Source organism: Budorcas taxicolor, chromosome 2 (genome assembly GCF_023091745.1).
Source record: "Budorcas taxicolor isolate Tak-1 chromosome 2, Takin1.1, whole genome shotgun sequence".
NCBI classification, from domain to species: Eukaryota; Metazoa; Chordata; class Mammalia; order Artiodactyla; family Bovidae; genus Budorcas; species Budorcas taxicolor.
The window spans coordinates 166,973,906-166,994,273 of record NC_068911.1 but is presented as its reverse complement, the minus strand read 5'-3'; the positions used below and the strand labels follow the sequence as shown (position 1 = coordinate 166,994,273).

The window sequence follows — 20,368 nt, the reverse complement described above, 5'->3', positions numbered from 1 at the left end:
AACTGATGCCATAAATAAGCAATCTGAAGAACTAGTACCTTCCCTTTGGTAGCAAACTACTTAAAAGAGAGAGCCAGAAGTGTTCTGAGAATGGTGCTTAGAACGTAACCAAAGCATCAAAGCAAGAAAACTTCACCATCACTAAACTGGAAAATCCTCTTAAGCAGTATCCCGTGGGATGTCATACCATGATCTCACTTCGTCACGCTGACCAAAGAACAGGTACATAAAAGGCATTCAGTAAAGCACAGGTGAGTCTGTCTGAACTCATATACCACGCAACTCACTCATTCACCACGCACAGTTTCTCTATCAGGAACAACATTACCCTTTAATTATACACAATAACTAATATTCACACTTAGGTGGGATAAGTTTTGTTGACTTTTACCTGCTGCTGCCCTTGCTGAGCCTGTGGGGTGGTCTGCTGATTAGCAGAATTTGTTGCTGCAGCAGCGGCAGCGGCTTGCTGCTGGAAAAGACTGGCAGGGTAGACTCCCCAGGGAGTAACTCCGTAATACTGGGGAGGGACCACAGCCGGGCCTAAAAATAGCAAGAGAAAGGTAAGAAAAATTTAGTTATTAACAATCAGAGTTTCCAAAGACTATACTTGATTCAGCAGACACTACTGTAAAATATTAATATATTGATTCATTCTAGCTAATCATGAATTCTATTTTTAAAAAACAGAAATTATATGTGATTCCCACACCAAAGTCTCCAAACGTCAGCAATGTACTCCAGGCTTAGAAAAAGAAGCTGGGTAAGGACCAGCATTGGAGATACTGAAAGGGAGTATAAATGATAGAAGCTGGAAGAAACGAAGAACAGATGGAGGAATTGGCCTTGGTCAAGAAGGCAAAGGTATGTTTTCCGCTGAGAAAGAAAAAATCTATATAGGATAGATATAGACAAAGTTTGCTGCTAAAAGGGAAATGGAAAGTCTGTATGCTTAGAGTGATGGAACACAGCAAAAGATGAAGCTGCACCCTGCTTTCAGTTAAGGATGGCACCTGAAGTGACTGATGGGGACAGGGATCTTGGTGCTTCGTTAACTCCAGAAGCATGACAATCCATCAGTTATCCGACAACAAAGCCCAGAAACGCCACTGAACTTCCACGGCTCAAATCTGAAGAGGCTTGTTTTTCCCATCTCTATTTTTAATATCACAAAAAGCATGCAACACAACTACATTTAGATATTGGAATGTGAAATTTTTGTTTTCAAAGCTGAAAACAAACGGAAATGGAAAAAAAAAAAAAAAAACCTCGACTTCTCACAGACCTGAGTATTCTATACAAAACTGAGCATTCTGTTTTAACCTCTTTGGCAACAAGCTACTGCAGTCTCTGCCAAACAGAACAAGCAAGAGAGAAGTTAACAGAGCTGTGTGGACAGCAACCTGGGTGGGGCAGAAATCTAAACCACAGAATTCTCTGAAGCTGGTGGCAAGAAACATCAAGGCTCATTTGTCAACCAAGACAAGGGCACAAAGCCAGCATCTCAAATGTGCGGGAACACATAGCTAATGAGAATTTTCCTAGTTAAAGCACAGTTTCAAATATTTGCAATTTGATTAAATAATAACTGCACTTTTCAGTGAAATTCCATAGACCTGTTTCAAATACATCCATTCTGACATAGTAGCCAATCCTGTAGAAATATGTACTTCATTAAGTCAAAATAAACTGGTTCATGTTTTTGCTTCTCCATTAAATTCTAGAACACAAATAAGTCAAATTATATTACTGTCCAATATTCCTATGACATTTCCTTTGAACTCTGACATTTCTAATTTGACATTTTCTGTATCTGTAGTCTCAGACAAGATCAAGAATCTGTTTATAAAGATACCCAAGGTCAACCACAGTCCAAAATGGTGCAAAATGAAGGTGCTGTTTAGGAAGGCTATGCCACAGTATGAGTTATTTTTTAATAATAAGCAAATAAGTTAAAAATTTTAAACATGTGGGCATGTTTGGCTCAGGGTGCATCATTAATTGAGCTTGATTCCCTCAGGATGCCTGTTTCAATTTCTGTGGATTAACATTCCACAAGAATATGCAGTTTTAGTTTATAACAGTTTAGTTAACATTTCTGCTCTGTGTGAAAGCACTTAATTCATTTTCAGTTTGGCTCAGATGGTAAGTACAAAAGCAAGATTCTCATCATGAAACTATGATCTCAGTGAGGACAACTTTTGTCATCTCTAAGACTGGTTCTTTGTTTCAAAATAACATGGTAAGTTAGTCGAGGAAAGTCAGCAAAGGAAAGAAAGTACAAAAAAGATAATTCAAGACAACATGGACACTATATGACAGTGAAGTACATGCACAGGCTTTGAGCTAGATGTGACTTAAATCTCAACTCTGTAACATTTAAATTATGTGATCTCTACTACATAAGCAATCTACAGAATTAATGTCATTCATATCACATTACCCATGACATTTTTCACAGACCTGGAACAAATAACCCTAAAATTTATATGGAACCAGAAAAGACCCAAAATTGCCAAAACAATTCTGAGAAAAAGAACCAAGCAGGAGGCACAATCCTGCCAGATTTCAGACAATACTACAAGGCTACAGTAATCAAAACTGCATGGTACTGGCACAAAAACAGACATACAGACACCAGTGGAACAGAAGGGAGAACCTAGAAATAAACCCACACACCTACAGTCAATTAGTCTTTGACAAAGGAGGCAAAAATATACAATGGAAAAAGGACAGTCACTTCGCCAAACAGTGCCGGGAAAAGTTGAACAGCCACATGAAAATAAATGAATTTAGAGCACATTCTCAGACTGTACAAAATGTCTTAAAGACTTAAGATATGACACCATAAAACTCCTAGAAGAGAACATAGGCAAAACATTCTGACATAAATCATACCAATGTTTTCTTAGGTCAGGCTTCCAAAGCAATAGAAATGAAAATAAAAATAAACAAAAGGGACAGTCATGTTTACATACACAAGCAAATAAACACAAAGTGATAAGAGAAAGAGTAAGGACAGGTTAACAAAGGAAGCTTTCTAGAGGTGACAGTACCAGCTAAGAAGCTTCCCAGGCAAAGTATGGGGAAAGAGTTTACTCTAGAGGACTAAGGAAACCATAATGTCCAAAGACACAGAGGCCTAAACCAGTGCGGTGTGTGCAGCAAACCAAGATCAACTTAACACTGCTAGAATGTACAGTATGAGGCCCGGGGAGGGCGGGGGGGCCCGCCGGGTAGAAGTGGTACACGTGGAGATGCTCGTATAGTCATGGAAAGACTGCTACACATAGTGGGTCCCAATCCTCAGAATGTCATGGTAGCTCCTTTCAAGTACTAATATCAAGGAACAATCCACCATCACCACCCAAGTAATTTGGAATGACCAGCCATGCTGACATTACCTGCAGTATACTATATTAGGTAGGTAAGACAGAAATCAATAAACAATTTAAGTAGAAGGGTGACATAGCAAGATTTGTGTTTGAGACTGTTTTCTCAAACAACCTAGGTGGGTGAACGAGGGAGAAAAAGGAAGAAAGCTGGTAAAATATAAGAGAGAACAGCTGTAAAAGTCTAGGTAAAGATTAAAGGATCTGCCATAGTAGGAAGATAGAAGCAAGGGCAGAAATTCCCGAAATATATATGAGCAACTGGTGACTCAGTGAAGCAAAAATATCTATACAGTAACACAACACTGTAAATGAATTAATTCATTTTAAAAGGAAGTGGCCTAGAGCAGAGGTTCCCAAGTCCCAGCCTGCAGTCTGTTAGGCACTAGGCCACACAGCAGGAGGTGAGCAGAAGGCAAGTGAGCCAAGCTTCATCTGCCAGTCACCATCGCTTGCATTACAGCCTGAACCACTCAACCCACCACCCAGCCCCTACCCCCCCATCATCTATGGAAAAACTGTCTTCCATGAAACTGGTCCCTGATGCCAAAAATGTTGGAGACAAGTGGCCCAAAAGCATTTGCACCAAGCCAAAGAAAAAAGACAGGAGGTAGCAGATTAACCTCATTTTTAAATATGTTCAAGTCTGAGGTTATAGGTGGGCAGAGATAGTTAGCTGGCAGATAGATGGTCCTGGAAATCAGGAGAGAAATATCCACTGGAAACGTGGATTTGTAAGAGTATAAAAAAATGAATGCCCATCAAAGGGACTTTTTTTAGCAGGTGAGAAAATCCCTCATGTGGCAAAACATCTCACCTAGCGTCGCTGCTGCAGCCAATCCAGCTGTGTAGGGGTCCGTCCCTGGGGGTGCAGCACTGATGATATATGGGTTGGGGACGAACGCAGCGGGAGCTAAACCTGCTGAAAACATACCTGTCAGTAAAAACAAACTTGACTAAAACAAACCTACCAAACTCCTACACAGTATGGTTAACCATTCCGTGGGGAGGAGAAAAAAGAAAAGCTACAACAGCTTGAGTAAAATGGACTTTCGAAAAGATAATACCTGTACTAAAGATTATGGTGACATCCATCTATCATCTTTTTTTAATAACCTCTGCTAAAGATTACAATTAAAACTACTAAGCAGTTTTAAATTCAGCACAATTTCTAAAAGACTAGTGAAATTATAATAGGTTAAAATAAAGTGATTTAAAACAATTTGTCATGAGATGGAGGGAAGTATTTATTTCCATTTAAACAATTTTCCAGTTCTCCTCAAAGAAAATGTATGCCTATTTATAAAGATGACTATCTGTAAGTATAAATTAAATCAGACCCAGGCAAAGGTTTTTATGTCTAGACTTAATATAGATGACCCTTTGACAACACAGGGGAGAGGGGTGCAGACACCTACACAGCCAAAAATTCATGTATAACTTTAAAATCAGCCACCATAGTCACACTTCAGCACCAACGATCCAACCAAGGATCAAGTAGTACTGTAGACCATATTTATTGAAAAAAATTCATATATAAGTGGACCTGCACAGCTTAATCCCATGTTGTTCAAGGGCCACCTGCATAACTAGGCTAGAAGCAAGTCTTTTCTTCCACAGCATTTCACAATCCATGAGTGATTTTCTATCTATTCAGTCATGTCATTTTAACCACCCCCCTTTATAAAATTTCTACTTGTATAGCACTATTTTGAAGAGACCCCAAAAAGGCTGGGGGGGGGGGCGGGGGGGGCAGTGTCAGCAATAAGACAAAAATATGTTCCATCAGATAAAAAAGATGTTAATATCAAGACATTAACAAGTAAAACAGGTACAGAGCAACTTTAAAAACCAGTGATTATGATAAAACTTTTTAAATTTTTCAACACATGCTACTTGGAAAATAGGTTTACAGGTACTACTTGCCACTTAATAAGATGTGATGTTGAGACATCCATAGTCTATACATGCCCAACAAGCACAAAATTGTTATTTAAGTTCATCCAAACCTACCAAAAGAGCTGATGCTAGTCACTACTACAGCAAATACTTTAAATCCTGAAACAGCTGGCAGAGCAATAACTGGATATTAAGAAATCTTATAAGTTAGATCTAGAAAAACAAGAGGGTGGCTAAAGACAACTGGATGAGAGTTAGAGGCCGTTTACTCTAAGGTCTGTCAGGACCTTCACAATCAGTCCACACTAGCTGGGTTCCACAGCAGCCACTGTCCTGAGATGGGGCCACCCCTACGAGGGAGCTTCCGGCTCAAGGACTTACCAATGTGGGGTTGATGTGCGGCTGCCAGCGCATACTGCTGCTGCTGAGCGGCTGTCAACTGCTGGACAGCAAGCGCATTGGGTCTTTGGAACAGCTGAGGGAAGAAAAGGGCATGATGAGGTTAGAGAACCAGTCTCATGAAGGAATTTTAAAGCCTCTCTGAATAAAGTTTCCATAAGCTCTCGTTCAGACACGATGCTTTTAACAAGAATGTTCTCATGCTCTGCTCCATTCCCTTGGTATCTAGGATGCTTCATACTTCTGTTCTCCCTCTACTGCTCTGGCTCAATTTGGCGAGCCCAGTCCCCATGTGCTGACTACTTACTTCACAGCTATCTGTGCCCTGAGCCATAAACATACATACAAATGCCCTAACAGCTGTTTCAGGTCTGAGGGCACTGCCTGATCCAGAGCAAGGCAGAAACCAAACAAATATACTACAGATGACTTACCTCACGGCACCGAGTGCTGTCATCTCCCTTCAGTTCTTTTGAGAACTCCACAAACACTCTGAAATAATTATCACCTACTCACATTTTAGACAGGAAAATGGAAAGTTTTCATTTCATCCCCTGGCTGTCTCTTCTGGGGAAAATACTGAATACCTCCCTCAACTAGTGGTTTATAAAAACGGGTAAACTGGACAATGTGCAACTTTCAGGGGCTCCCGAATTTCCTAGGATACCAATCCTTTTACATGTGAGAAATAAAACAACAGAAGTATAGCTGCTACTAACAAAACTTGGATTATGAGCTTAGTTTCCAACAAAAGGAAAGGAATTCAAAGGTCTTGACAATAAGAATATCCTAAGATTCTCTCTTATTACAAAGTCAATCATTGATTTTACAATTATTTTTGAATCAAAACCTGATAGGCACTGTGCAAGGAACTAAGTTTACAACACTAAACAAAATGTTCATACAGTTTAATAGGAATAATACTGGTACAAAGAAAGGGGATACCTGATTCTGGATTGCCCTGATATGCCTCCTTCCAAGGAGGTATATCCTGAAGACTTCTTTATTTACTGAAATCAGACTGGGAGAATTTACTGATGGGACTTCCCTACAAAAGACCTTCAACCTACCTCCTCTTTCTACAGGACTTTTCAGTGGTTAGGCTAACATCACTGGATGATATATAACATACCGTGGATCTTGAACCACGGATGTCTTCATAAAGAAACCTGTTTTGGACAGTAGGTGATAATGTCATTCTGACAACTCAGTTTAATTACTGTCACAACTGAACTTTGATTCAGTTGTGGTGAACCTGATTGTTATGATCTGGTTACTTCTGTGCTTCAAGTATAAAAACAGACTGATTTAAAAAAAATTTTTAAAGGTGAATATTCTGAACATACTGACCAACTTCACCTGTTATCTCTCTCTGAATATATATATTTATCTTTCTAGAAACCAGAGTAAAATAAGTCTCTGCTTTCACAGTATGAATGTCAAAAGTAACCATGTAGTACAGGTTTCAAAAATGCTGTATATAGTTTTTTTTTTTTTTAATTTTCAAAGGTTAAAGAAAAGAAAAACTTCATTATAATGCTGGTAAAAAAACAGCTCTACTTCATACGCACTGATTAAATGTCAAGCATTCAAAAGAAATACAGGACTCTACTGGGAAACATATCAAAACAACTGTTCACTCCAAGAAGGGAGCCAACCAGTACTATTTGGTAACTACAACCTTGTGATCATCGCCAAGTTGGTTTGGTTTCACCTGAAGGAGAGTGCCTCTACTCCTCCTACCAACAGCTCTCCCCAGATCCCTCCCTGCAAGAGGAGCATCCAGGAGGCAGAAAACAAGTAAAATAGTAGAAAGTTGTTTAAAATTTTTTCCAAGACTAAAAACACCTCCTAGTTCCACTAGGTATCTACTATCTATTCAATGGGTCTCTGAAATTTTCCTAGCCTAAAACTTTTTGAAATATTTAACATCTCAGACAATGCTCATGCTAGCCTCTTCCCTCTACCTTTCTTGGCCTGCTGCAAATAAAATAACTCATTTCACTCAACAAATATTTTTTTGAGCACTATTAGCTAGGCTCTGTGACATGAAGCTAGGAGAATAAGGATACTGTGTTCAAAATGTAACTCTTGAGGTTATCTTGACTTACTAACCAAAAGCAGTACTTTAACACTATTCCAATATGATTTAACTTCACTTCGTATGTTTTTAACATTTCATGTAACATTACAGGCATGTACTGTACCTGTAAATATACATATACATATATATATATATACACACACACACATACACACACACACACACACACACACACACAGTGTATGAATAAAAGTAACCACTCCACGTAACATTAGTTTGGGGTTCTCACTACTGTGTTACCACACTGAACATCGGGACTAATTAATAATTTTAACTAGAAACATATAGGCCCTATAACTGCTCCCATATATCCTATGTTTGAGAGTTGATTAATGTGTCCATGATTGTGACAAAGAAGGAATTATTTTGAGTGCATTCTGCAGTAAACAATTAAACATAGGTAAACTATACATCAACAGCAGACAGATTTGGTCATAGCATAAATTACAGCAATTCTGGCACATTCTCTCATGTAAACAGTCCAGTAGTAACTGGAAATATAGGTTATTAAAAAACAAAACTGGGTAACTGGCAAGTGATAGGCTCCAGAGGATTCTAAATAACGTATACAAATGCATTGTTTAGCATTGGGCAAAGTGCTAAACTCTGTCCCTTTCTCACCTCAAAATAAAATGTACTGCCAGGCCCTGGAGTTTAAGGCAACATGCCTAGTGGAGAGCGGATAAGCACAGACTCTGGGGCCAGAAAACCTAGACTGGCATCTCAGGTCCACCACTGGCCCTGTGTGCGGGACACTGGGAAGGAAAGTCACTTTGTGCCTCACTCTCTTCCTCTCTCTAAAGAGGGACAATAAAGATCTGTCTAACTCATAAGGTTGTTTGCTATTAAAATCATAGAAGTCCTCTCTATGTGATACTGTTTCTGATGAATGAGGACACCCCCAAACACAGACACAGCCCTTCTGTGGGCCACCTCTAACAGCAAATCAAATAGCAAGGCAGTCCGGGAAGAGACAAAGCAAGCAGAAGGCGAGACTCTTCCGAGGCAGGTGGCACTGACATATATATACTGTCATGTGTAAAACAGGTAACTACCGGGAAGCTGTTGTATAACACAGGAAGCCCAGCCCGGAGCTCTGTGACGACCTAGAGGGGTGGAATCGGGGGACGGGGGTACTCAACAGGGAGGGGAGATCTATATCTATATCTATATATATAAAACGATGACCTATTTGTGATGATATAAGGCAGACACCACAACATCGTATAGTAAAAAAATTAAAATGCTAACAGCAAACACAACAAACAAAAGTTCTAAAAAGAATGAAAGCAGGAGTGGGAGGAAGAATAACAACTGTGTATCTTTTTACATTGTTTTTATTTTCTGAACCATGTGAATACTTCTACCTACTCAAAAATTAAATGTTAGAAAGTATATAAAATAGGCCAAAAAAAAGAAGAAAACTTCTGAGCAGTGTTAAAGTCAAAGTCCTGCTAAGTTCATGAGCACCACCTGCTCTGGGTCACAAAGAGGAAAGAAAACCTTTTTTGTTTTTGTTGTTGATAAGTAATTTTAAAACATATACCATGCTAAAAAAAAACTACGAATGCAGTTAAATCTGAAGGTAAGACAGCTCCACACAGAGTTTTATGTTTCTAGAACTAGGCCCAAAGCAAAACGCGAGGAGCTAGGAACTGAAACAAAGGTGTCTGCATAGGTTTTAAGATCTTCAGGAAGTCTCTGAGCTTCTTGATGTCTTAATTTTCTTATCTATAAAAATGGCTGCCCTACCCGACAAGGCTATTGCCAGAATTCACGGAGAAAAGCCTTTTAAACACTTAGAGTATTACATCAATAGTGGGGCTATAAATTTTAAAGAAAAAATTATATTCTGGAGCTAGTCCTCAGTATATGAAATTTTTGAAAATTTGCTACTGTGTATAGCCTCTAGATCAAAGCTCATTTTTGATCCGGTTATCTGAACAGCTGCAACAGTTAACACATAATTATAATGATTTTTAGTGTAACAGGTACATACAAACTATGCTGCCAAACTTAAAAAATTCACATTTCTTTAGCAGATGAAGAATCTGATTTCAAAATAAATGACTTCTAAATAAGTGAGGAAAACAAAATACAGCCTTCCATCAAGCAAATTATTATCTTTAGAGAAAAATCACATTCTAAAATTTCATCAAAGTCAAAGAACAATAAAGGTATGTTTCAAATGACCTAACTGCTAGCTAAAGTCAGCATTTCAACAGTGACTATACACATGATGTATAAACTCATTCATAAACTGAAGAAAGCCAAGAATTTTAAATACCTATATTAAAACTAGGCAAACTCAGTCTCATAAAAATGACATTTAAATCACTACCACACATTAAAAAGAATGCATGCCAACTTCCTCTGCCATCTGACTAAGGCTTTCAGAGTATTGCTTTGTTAAAAATTCATGCCTAACAGATTAGAGTTTCAGTACATCAGTACGCAATTTTGTAACGCATGCCACATTATTAGCCTATTTTTACAATAACCGAACCCTAAAATAAAGAACATCAACAATTAACCAGATTAACCCACCTGATTATCAACTTAATCTTGTCTGTGGTTTCTGTTACTAGGTTGTAATAAAATGAAGCCTAGCAATAATTTTCTAGAATATATTTAGATGAACAGAGATAATTTCATGGCTATTTACTATGCAAGCATCATAACTCAAAACAGTATGAACACATTACATATGAACTCTGCACTGTGTTTCCCAGGATTGAAGAGAAGACAATGAGGAGAAAGTCTGGTATCAATGAGCATTTCAAACCACCCTAAATTAAAGGTTCCTAACCCCAGACCTTTGTACCTGAGGCAGGTAAAATTACTGTCATGAAATTTAGCATGTCCTTCAATTGTAATTATAGGCAACAAACCACATTAAATTTAGCCACACTTCTGTGATTCGATCACAAATAGCAATCATGTATTTTCACGTTACTTTACAACTGCCAGACATCTCACAATCTTGTTTATGCTCACCATCATGGCCAGTACAACTACCTCTATCTCATGCATCATATGAAAAAGAAGCAAACACTCATCATTCAATTTGCTGTTAAATACTGTTACAGCTATGTTTATATAATTGGCTTCTTTTGTAATCATACTTACACTACACATTTTAAGACAGTATTCTAAGAATTCAGTCTGAGATCTTACCTAACTGCCAAGGGGTTCACGGCATCATAAAGGGAATCCCTGCTATAAATACATCTTAGGTTAAGATGATGGTTTACAGTGATTAGATAAGTAGCTTAGTTATCTGAAACCAAAGTATCCCTAAAGATAGTCTAATGAACTAAATGAAAAATACTTTCCCTATATTGTCAGGATGCTCTATATTACGTATCTAAATACAGGCTGATATTAACAGTCTTATTAAACCAACTTATTACCTCAAATGAAATGAAATAGGACACAAGAAGGATTTATTTTGTCAATTATCAAACCAGATCCACTCATAAAATTATCAACATACCCTACCAATTATAGCAAATTAACTCCAAAACTCCCAACTTAAGAAAAAAACTGATGCCCATTTAAGAAAGCCACGATAAAAGAGCAAAACGTATAGAAAAATACGTGCTAAACGAGACGTGCAGTTCAGTCCTCACAATCATTAACATTGTCTGTACTCAGTCCTGGCTCTCAATGCCTGTGACCTGGACTCAGTAACCAAATCCATCTATTTCTGTTTCCCTTTTATGTGTACTTTCTACTCTTACTAACCTATGACCACACCATTGTCATTTCCATCTCCATAACTCTGTTCTCTTAACTGCAGGAATATACATTCCATCTCTCATTTAAGTTAGGTCTATACAAACCTGGTCCTCAATGAGCCTTCCCCTGGTCTGATAAGGATTCTTGACCAATCAATTTAACACTTAGTCGCTCAACTGTTTCATAACTGTTTTATATACTGTAAGACAGTCTTATTATGAACATTAGCTCTGTTCATTACGGACAAAACCTAAAGTCCCTGCAAGGATACAACAGTCAATAGTTAACTGACTAATATGGACAAAAGAATGTATAAAACTGCTTCTAAGCTAACACTGCACAAAAAAAATAAATCATGTTAATTCAGTCATCACTTCTTAAAATGCCTTGTTAATGCCTGTACGACAGCACAGCGAAGTCGGTAAGACTCACAACACTATCTATGTAACCGCACAAGTCACTTTTTTCAACCTCAACTACCATCCAGGGTGACTATTTCTATTTATCTATTGAACACGTATGTTAATGTCTAATTTTAAGCTCTTAGTTTACTATTTTCTCCACTGGAATTTTCATTCTTTTCCTGGTATAAATAAGTCTTGCAAAGCACAGCTCAAGATCTATCTATTCTGTAAGTCCCTCCTTGCCCAGCAAACAGTATGCTCTCCCTAGGATGTGGGCATAAACAGTCTCATCACTTGTCATCAAGAATTTCCTTACACTATCTAAATGACCAAATGAGCCACAATAACTAAACTGAGAACCATGGGGTTGGGGGGAGTCTGTTCCGTTCATGAGAGACATGCCTGACTACAGGCAACAACAAAAAATAAAAACAGACGGTTATAATCTGCAATCCACAGACCTGTGATCTCCCTCACGTTATGCACAAAACTGAGTCTCAAAAGAATCATGGATGTTTTTTGATGTGAGGACTATGGCTTTTAATCAGATGGCAAAAGAGGGCTGTGACAATAAAAAGGTTCAATACTGATTCAGGAAATAAATTTCCAGGCTATTAAAAAGGTCCCATTATTCATCTACGATAAACAATCTAGTGGGCTAGACCTAAAGGACTCACACATTAGAATACATGCAAGACCTCAAAGAGTGGCCTCCAGACCTCTCCCAAGGCTAGCTTTCAATCTTAGCTTGGTGAAGTATATTAAACACAGGGGATGTTCTGAGATAATGTAACAGGGGTGTGGAAAAGGTTCCCTGAAAACTTGGTCCATCAAAGCGAAAGCAGAGGACACAGAGAGATCAAGACCCCATCTTACCCTCTAGGTGATTACCATCTAGCAGAGGATTATCAGACAAGGAGACACCATGATTCTTTCTCTTAGAGGAGGCACAAGGCACTATAGAGACAGAAATGACTACTTTTTGATTTAGAGATCAAGAAATGTAACCAAAAAAAAAAAAGGGGGGGGGGGGTAATACAGCACTGGACCTTGAAGAATGAGAAACATTTTAAATATTAGAAATGGAAAAAGGAATAAAATCTAATGAAAAGCAAAAGGGTAAAAAGGGATTCGAAGGATAAAGTATAGGAACAAACACCAATTTCCAGTAGAGAAAGGGTTCTTCCATCTTATTAACTATTGGCTTTTATGCAGCAGCCTTTGGGAAGTTAAGGGTCCTAAAGAGTCTTGGGTCAATGATTTCTAGGCATGCTATCAGTACACCCAGTATAAGAATGTGTACAGCCATCTACTCAAAATAGCAAGAATTATGAGCCCATGGGACACAATAACAATAATCACATCCTATGATGATGGCGTAACTGTGTAACAATGACCCTATCTTACAGCAACCAAGACATGCATGGGAAGGCAGAATTCAACAACAGCTTAACTTGGCATTCGTTTCCAAAAACTGATGAAATGTGATCCATGGTGAAGGCACTCCAGGTTTTATAAGTCTGAGCAGGTGGCGTCTTTGATGTAATTGTGTGAACTATCTGTGGGCATGCAAAAGTACATTTCTGCTCAAGTTCTAATAATTATCCAGTCTCCTCAAAAATTGGTAGAATTACTCTGAAACCCAAGTTCAGTAAATCAAAAGTGAATCCCAACTTTAATTACGAGATAACAATTAAATGACAAGAGAATCAGATTGTCATTCATAAGAGGTTGGAGATAAACACTTCTTAAATAACAAGCCAAGAGTCAGACTGGGTTAGATTGGGAATGGAAGCTAAGAACCAAAAATGGCTGCAGATCTAAGGGTTGCCAGGGGCAGTTTGATGAGACAATAAAAGAAAGAATTCAGATAAAATTTTTTGAGATAACTAGGTTACAGGAACTTGATTAGAAACAGCCTACAAGTAACATACCTCAATTTTGATAGAGAAATTACTACATTAATATTCTAAACTGGACAAGTTGAAGTCTACATAGTAATAGTGTGTCCCTATGTTTGCTGATATGCCACAAAATATCTTTGTCGAGTATTTCTTCAGCATCTGAAGTACTTTCTGACTTCATTCAACACTACTATTTTGAGGATTCATTGTGGGGGGAAAAAATGCAAAATTAAAAAAATAAATAAGTAAGACAAAAAGCACAGAAAGTCAAATTTCCATGGAAAGGTGAGCCTATCTATTGGGAACTACAGGGAGAACAGTGCACACTTAGTTCACACTCTCTAGAAAAAGACTTTGTTAATTACACCTAGTATATCCAACTGATATGAACACAGAGTGAATGCACATCACACCACCCCTCCAAGGGGTTTGTTTCTGAAACGTCACGTGGCTAATGGTATTATCCAGCTATCTATCAAGCAAAATTCACTTAAAATCAGCCATTTATGACAACTAAAGGGACAGTGTGGTACAATTTGATCTACAAAGACCATAAGCCAAGTTTCCCCATAGATATGTAATTTCTAAACTACAAAATGAGATTTTAACTTTTCAATCCTAGAAATTCATATGTATGCTCCAGACTAAAACTAAGCAGTATCAGAAACGGATGGCCCATCAAATTGCTTGAGGCCACAAAGGAGAACTTGTGGAACTTAACATGAACAGGAAGTTACCTGCCCCCTTTTCATTAATTTGGCTAATTTTCCTTAAAAAAAGAAAAAAATTTAAAAAGAATCTGTAAACTCTAGAGAGAGTCATACACTGCCTTCAAAACCAGAGGCACACATAAAATATACTTCAAGGACTTGCAAATAAAAGAAGGGCCAAATAATTTCACTGCAGATTTTATTTTGAGTGATTCGTGTTTTTCCCCTAATCACATTCTAACTCTTTTGAAAGGTATGACATATGTCTGTTATCTGTAGTAACTAACTTAACTAAAAGACAAGACTAATAAGACATCTGGCACTGGACTCCTGACAGTGGCAGACAACAGAGTCTACTATTTTAAAAACAAAAACCAACAGGCATTATAATCACATTAATCTTCAGTGAGATTAACATTCAAGAGGATTGTGTTACAGGAGGTAACACCACCACACCCCTCCCCAGACCCTGATAAAAGAGAGGAGTCAAAGGAATTACACAGAGCAGGGTGGTCTCTTGCCAACAAACCTCAGCATGGGAATCATGCTGGAGGGGAAGATGCAAAGGCTTTATAATCCACATCACTGTTGGGTAAATAAGGACTGGCCATCAAAAGCCTAAAATATTGCCACCCTCCTCCCATCCCCCCCTGTTGTTTTCAGTTACTTGAATAATGTTGCTGCCTGGAGGGAGAGCATAGAGAGTGACAGAGACACACACAGTACCTGTTGTTGAGAATTGTAGTCAAAAAGTCCCACAGTTGCTGCTGCTGAGTCCACAGGTACCTGCGTGCCTGAATAATCAAACTGAAGAGGCTCCATGCCCACATGTTCCATGGGGTCCAAGGGGACACTCTGGGACTCCATGTTGGAGAAATCCTCCACAGGCTTGGCACCATTGGTGCTGGTCAGCTGGGCTAAACCCTCAGAACCATTCTGGTTTGGACCCAGAAGATCCACTTCATTAGCAGAGTTCTGGCAATTACCAGGGGTACGGCTAAACAGAGAAAGTAAAGGGCATTAAACCTTATTTTAAGTGGGGAGGGACACTACACCAACCTAAGTTTAAGGACAATGTCTTTAACACAGCTTATTACCAACAGTATTTAAAACTATTTTAAAAAATGACCAGAGACCCTTTATGGTGCTTACACGTTACATCCTATGAAACGACTCTTCTATTACTTGCCTTCCCACAACCCACCCCTTAAAATTTACATTAACTGCTATTAATTTACCATCTCTTTTACCAAGGGGCCCAGATGTGAGGAACACTGGATGAACTGGGGGTGGAAATCACTCCCAGGTAGTAAAATACAGGTAGTAAAACATGCCCCCCAAAAGCAACATCCTATTCTTTTAAACAGTCAATAGACAAAGTAGTTTCCAGGGAAAGTTCCACATCTGAGAATAATTCTATTCAAAAAAAAATTTTTAATAGGTGAAAAATTTTTGTTTGTATTTCCTAAGTACCACTGGCCAACGATAAAACTGACTCCCCTTTTTCTTTCAAAGAAACCAGAATCAAACCATTACAAAACAGTACAAAATAAATTCACTTTTTAGGATAAGCTCCTGCTAAGGAGTCAACTCTAAGAATTAAAAGTAATATGAGGATGTAATTTATCATCTGAACCAGGACACTCCTAAGAGCGAAAAAGGGCAGTATTAAGAAATATCTTGGGACAGAGGTATAAACAAATACTGTCCTGGGCAATCCAGGACACATGATCACCCTATGCAAAAAGACAGCAGAACTATCTAATTCTAATTCAGATCAATAGTGAATAATATTATATTCTAGTCAGGGAAATATAGCCTGTGACTACATTCTTAGCCTACAAGAAATCCTACAGCTGGTACAAACTAAAGCTCTTGTAGTTCCTCAACACACACACACACACACACACACACCCTACTACTACCATCTGCCCTGGAGTCAAATACCACAAAACAAATACCACAAGCTGCTTGAGATTCAGGATGGAGGGATACCCAAACTCTTAAAGACCTGAGGTAAGGGTTTATGCTGTGACTCACTTCTTACAAAGACTAATTCTTTACATCCATGAGATGCAAAAATTAAGTTTAGGAAGACTAAACAAATTAAACATTGTTCTAAAAGGAATGACCCCCCCCAACACACACACACAATATTTTAATCTTGGCTTTGCAGATTATTAGGATAAAGGATGTTGTGTGTGTGTGTTTAGACACACATTAACTTTAGACTAAAATTATTAAAAATTAAATTCTCTACTGGACATCAGTGACTGAGGATAAAAATCCTTAGTCAAAATTTAGAAAAAAATTAAAACTCACACACCATCATGTAACAAAGAATACTTGCCAAATGTGGAAGACAAACATGGTATCATTAATACCGTGCATATTAAAATTACAGGGTTAAAACCTGCAAATCAATTATGACCAGAGATGGAATGAGAGGCCTCCATGGAAGGAATATGATTAAGAACAAGTCACTTGAGCTGTATCTCTGGTTCTTCAAAATGAAGAAAACGATACCTGCCTACCTCAAAGGGAGCTTATGAGTCTCAAGTGAAATAATATTTAACTGATCTCAACTGTTTTTCACTCTTCCTTAATATGCCACAGTAATATGACACACTTCCGTTTAGTAACCATGATTTCTCCCAAGATAATGATTTGGGAGAAATCCCAAGGTGCTCATCCAGGTGATTTTGAAATTTGAGAATCAAGGAACTGATCTTTATGAAACCATTCTGCAAATTATAGAACGCCAAAAAAATGGAAAGTCTATTGTTTTGGCAAAACATCAGGTATGGACAGATCTTTAAAAGTTTCACCTTAACAGTTCATACAATTTTTGTGGTATGGCCTACACTAGTCCCAGTTCTTTAAAAAGACACGTAGAGAGGGAAAAAGAAAACTAAAATCAAAATAAAACGAAATCAAAACAAAAACCCATATAGTCCCCACTCAAAAATCAGAAGTGTAAAACATACAAACCTAAAATCTTTGACGTCTGCGTCAATCCCATTCTGCACTGGTAAACCATTGGTCTTGTCCATCACATCACCCTCCTCCTTCAAATCTCCTAGCTTATCTCCATCAAACGTACCCTTGTTCTTCTTTTCACCTTTGTCGTTTTCATCACTGTCTGCATCCCTTGGGCCCTGTTTAAAAAATAGCTTCAGCTTCACTAATCATCATCAACTAATAATAGCGGGCAACCACCATGGACACCGGACTATACTAGATGCTAATCAGAACAGGAATAGTATCCATGACCTTTCAAGACATTACAATCTAATTAACAGACAACACAGAGGCAGGAACACTGCAGAAAGTCTTGCCAAATGGGGGAGACAGACATACATTTATGTTACAGAGTTTAGGACAGTCTTATCATGCCCAATGTCCCACCACCCCATTTTTTTCCCTTTCTACCCAAAGCCCAACCACAACTTTGTATTTCTTAGTTCCATTTCTCTACTCTAAAATCTAACTCTCTAGAATAAGCACGGTTCCTAATAATCCCCAGGAATTATAGCTAATATTATACTTGGGAAGTATTAAGCCTACAAAATGAATTTCCTACTTCTATTGCCTATGTAAACTCCTCCCTTACTTCTGAATATTGAATTAAGTGTGATCTAACATCATTCCAATTTAATTACTCTATACCCTTCATGTTGGGATATATGCCCTGCCAATTTGAACCACCACCACCCCAATTCCACCCAATGTCTCACTGCTTACTGAAACAATAAGTCACTAATCATCCTTAACTTGAATTTTTAAAATCCTTTAAAACATGTTAAATCTAACTAAAATTCTTTCACAAAGAGTACTCTAAGTGTTTAGTTGTCATCCACTGCCTGTCCATACATACCAAGGATTACATGGGAGCATATTAAGGCAAATCATTGATACAACAGAGTTTATCTCTGAAGGACCTCAAACTAAAAAGACTGAAAGACTGGACCTAAATGGACTGATGCGGTACAAAGCACACCGATGTCCTGTTTTTTAAAGAAATTAAGTCTGTCTCCTCTTACCAACAATCTAAGTTAAGACATGGACTTCTAAAGCAAATGTGTCTTGATTTTCAGAATGAAAAGAAGGTTTAGTATAGTGACTTGACATGGTATAGCAAGCTTACCCAAGGGTTAAATAATTTTTGCTTTTGTAAGACTAGAGAGAGGTAAGTAATCTTGCCTGTCTCCATCACTGACTTCTGATTCAAGAAAGAAACAAACAGACCTAGACCAAAAGAAAGCTCCTGGTAAAAGGTAAGATCCAATCAAAAGATGATGAGAACTACCGCTCAGCATCTCCAGTCACCACAACCAAATTTCAGTGGGGAGGGTGAGGACCACAAATGGAAGATAAAGCAGCAGACACAGCTGTGAATGGGTAGGCCTGCAAATGCAAAATAAAAAGATGCTCTTAAAGTAGTTCTTAGCCACCCTGACATCGGAAGACTAGACACGGGGACACTTGACAATCTTAGACCTTTCAACAACCAATTCAAAGCCCATTTTGCTTTTAAAACCACCCTCTACTCAAAAGTAACACAGAAAAAGAAAGACTTCATGGCTAATACGAATAAAGGAATATAGACCAGAAGGAATTTAGAAAGGATATACCACTTAGTTTCATGTAGCAGCAAGATCATTAACTATAGTTTTGGCAGCAAATGAGATGTAACTTTCACATGTTCAAAGTGTAACACTGATACTGGTTCGAAAGGTAAATGAGAGCTAATTAAGCATGACACTGAGATCCCAAGCCAGACAAAGTATCACAGGATTCTAAAGACAGAAAGAGCTTTCAAAATGTCCAGAAATAAAGGTATGCTCCCTCTTCCTACAAAGGTAAAACTGACAGAAGCTATGTAGTAATTTTCATATCCCCAGCACTGAATACACTACAGGACAGAAGTTCAAAACATAAGATAAAGAAAACAAAGAAAAAAAGTCCTGCAAAACTGAACTGCTAAAATAAGGATCTTCCCATTCTATTTATCATCAGGTAAGTGTTCAAGAGATGGTAATGAACAAGTCCACCTGAATTAGATACCACTAACATCAATAATTTTTAAAGGTATTTTAGGACTATCCCACCAACACATTTAAATAATCTTCCACAAATCTACAAATCAAGTCACTGGCTCAGGAGCGGCAGGCAGTTCAGTTCCAATTTCTCATGAGGAGTTCAGTCTACAGGAAAAAAATGGTAAGGAAATGCAATAAAGCAGCAGTAGGAATTTTCACCAAGCAAATAATCTGGGTACAGAAGAGGCTCACTCACCAGATCAACATTTTTCATGATCCTTTCTCAGTGACGCTCCACAAGGGCTTGCTGAGAAGCTGCTCCCCCTGTAAGCCAACTGCCCTGACCTGAACACTTAGTCACCGATATCTACTTTCTCAATTATACTGCCAAGGGCTAGATTTTCAAAGATGTCCCTGGGATGGGCTGGTTTTTGTCCATGTTATACAGTCTATTTACATAAAATAGTTACCTAGTTTTCTACTCCGACTAAGCTATTAATGCCTCAGCAAAACACAGAACAGGCAGGATGACTTCCATACCTGACTTGGATGGGTTATAAGGGATATTTCTATTAGGCAAAAAATCATGAAGATGAACATTTATGACGTGTACTTTTCTGTACATGGGTCATTAAAAGTTTTAACAAATTCAGTAAATCAACAAAAGCACTAAATTAAACCAGTTGACATGAAGTCTGATTTATGAATGATACCAAGAGCACAAGTGGGAAGCTATCCTGTCAAAAGTCTGCTATTAAAAGAGAATATAGAAT

At 38.1% G+C, this 20,368-nt stretch overlaps 1 protein-coding gene across 8 annotated transcripts in view; it reads right to left on the bottom strand.

The window, feature by feature from the left end:
• The window catches only part of PUM1 (pumilio RNA binding family member 1), a 124,126-nt gene that overhangs the window by 41,148 nt on the left and 62,610 nt on the right, over positions 1 to 20,368 (bottom strand). For 5 of the 8 annotated variants that reach the window (XM_052656114.1, XM_052656135.1, XM_052656151.1 and 2 more), the window contains 5 exons: positions 17,545 to 17,711; positions 15,280 to 15,550; positions 5,673 to 5,766; positions 4,210 to 4,314; positions 392 to 543 (listed from right to left, as the gene is read on the bottom strand). In XM_052656114.1, the coding sequence (XP_052512074.1) occupies positions 392 to 543; positions 4,210 to 4,314; positions 5,673 to 5,766; positions 15,280 to 15,550; positions 17,545 to 17,711 (789 nt within the window). The remainder of the gene's footprint in view (positions 1 to 391; positions 544 to 4,209; positions 4,315 to 5,672; positions 5,767 to 15,279; positions 15,551 to 17,544; positions 17,712 to 20,368) is intronic. The other 3 variants (XM_052656122.1, XM_052656144.1, XM_052656167.1) reach the window with 1 other exon arrangement.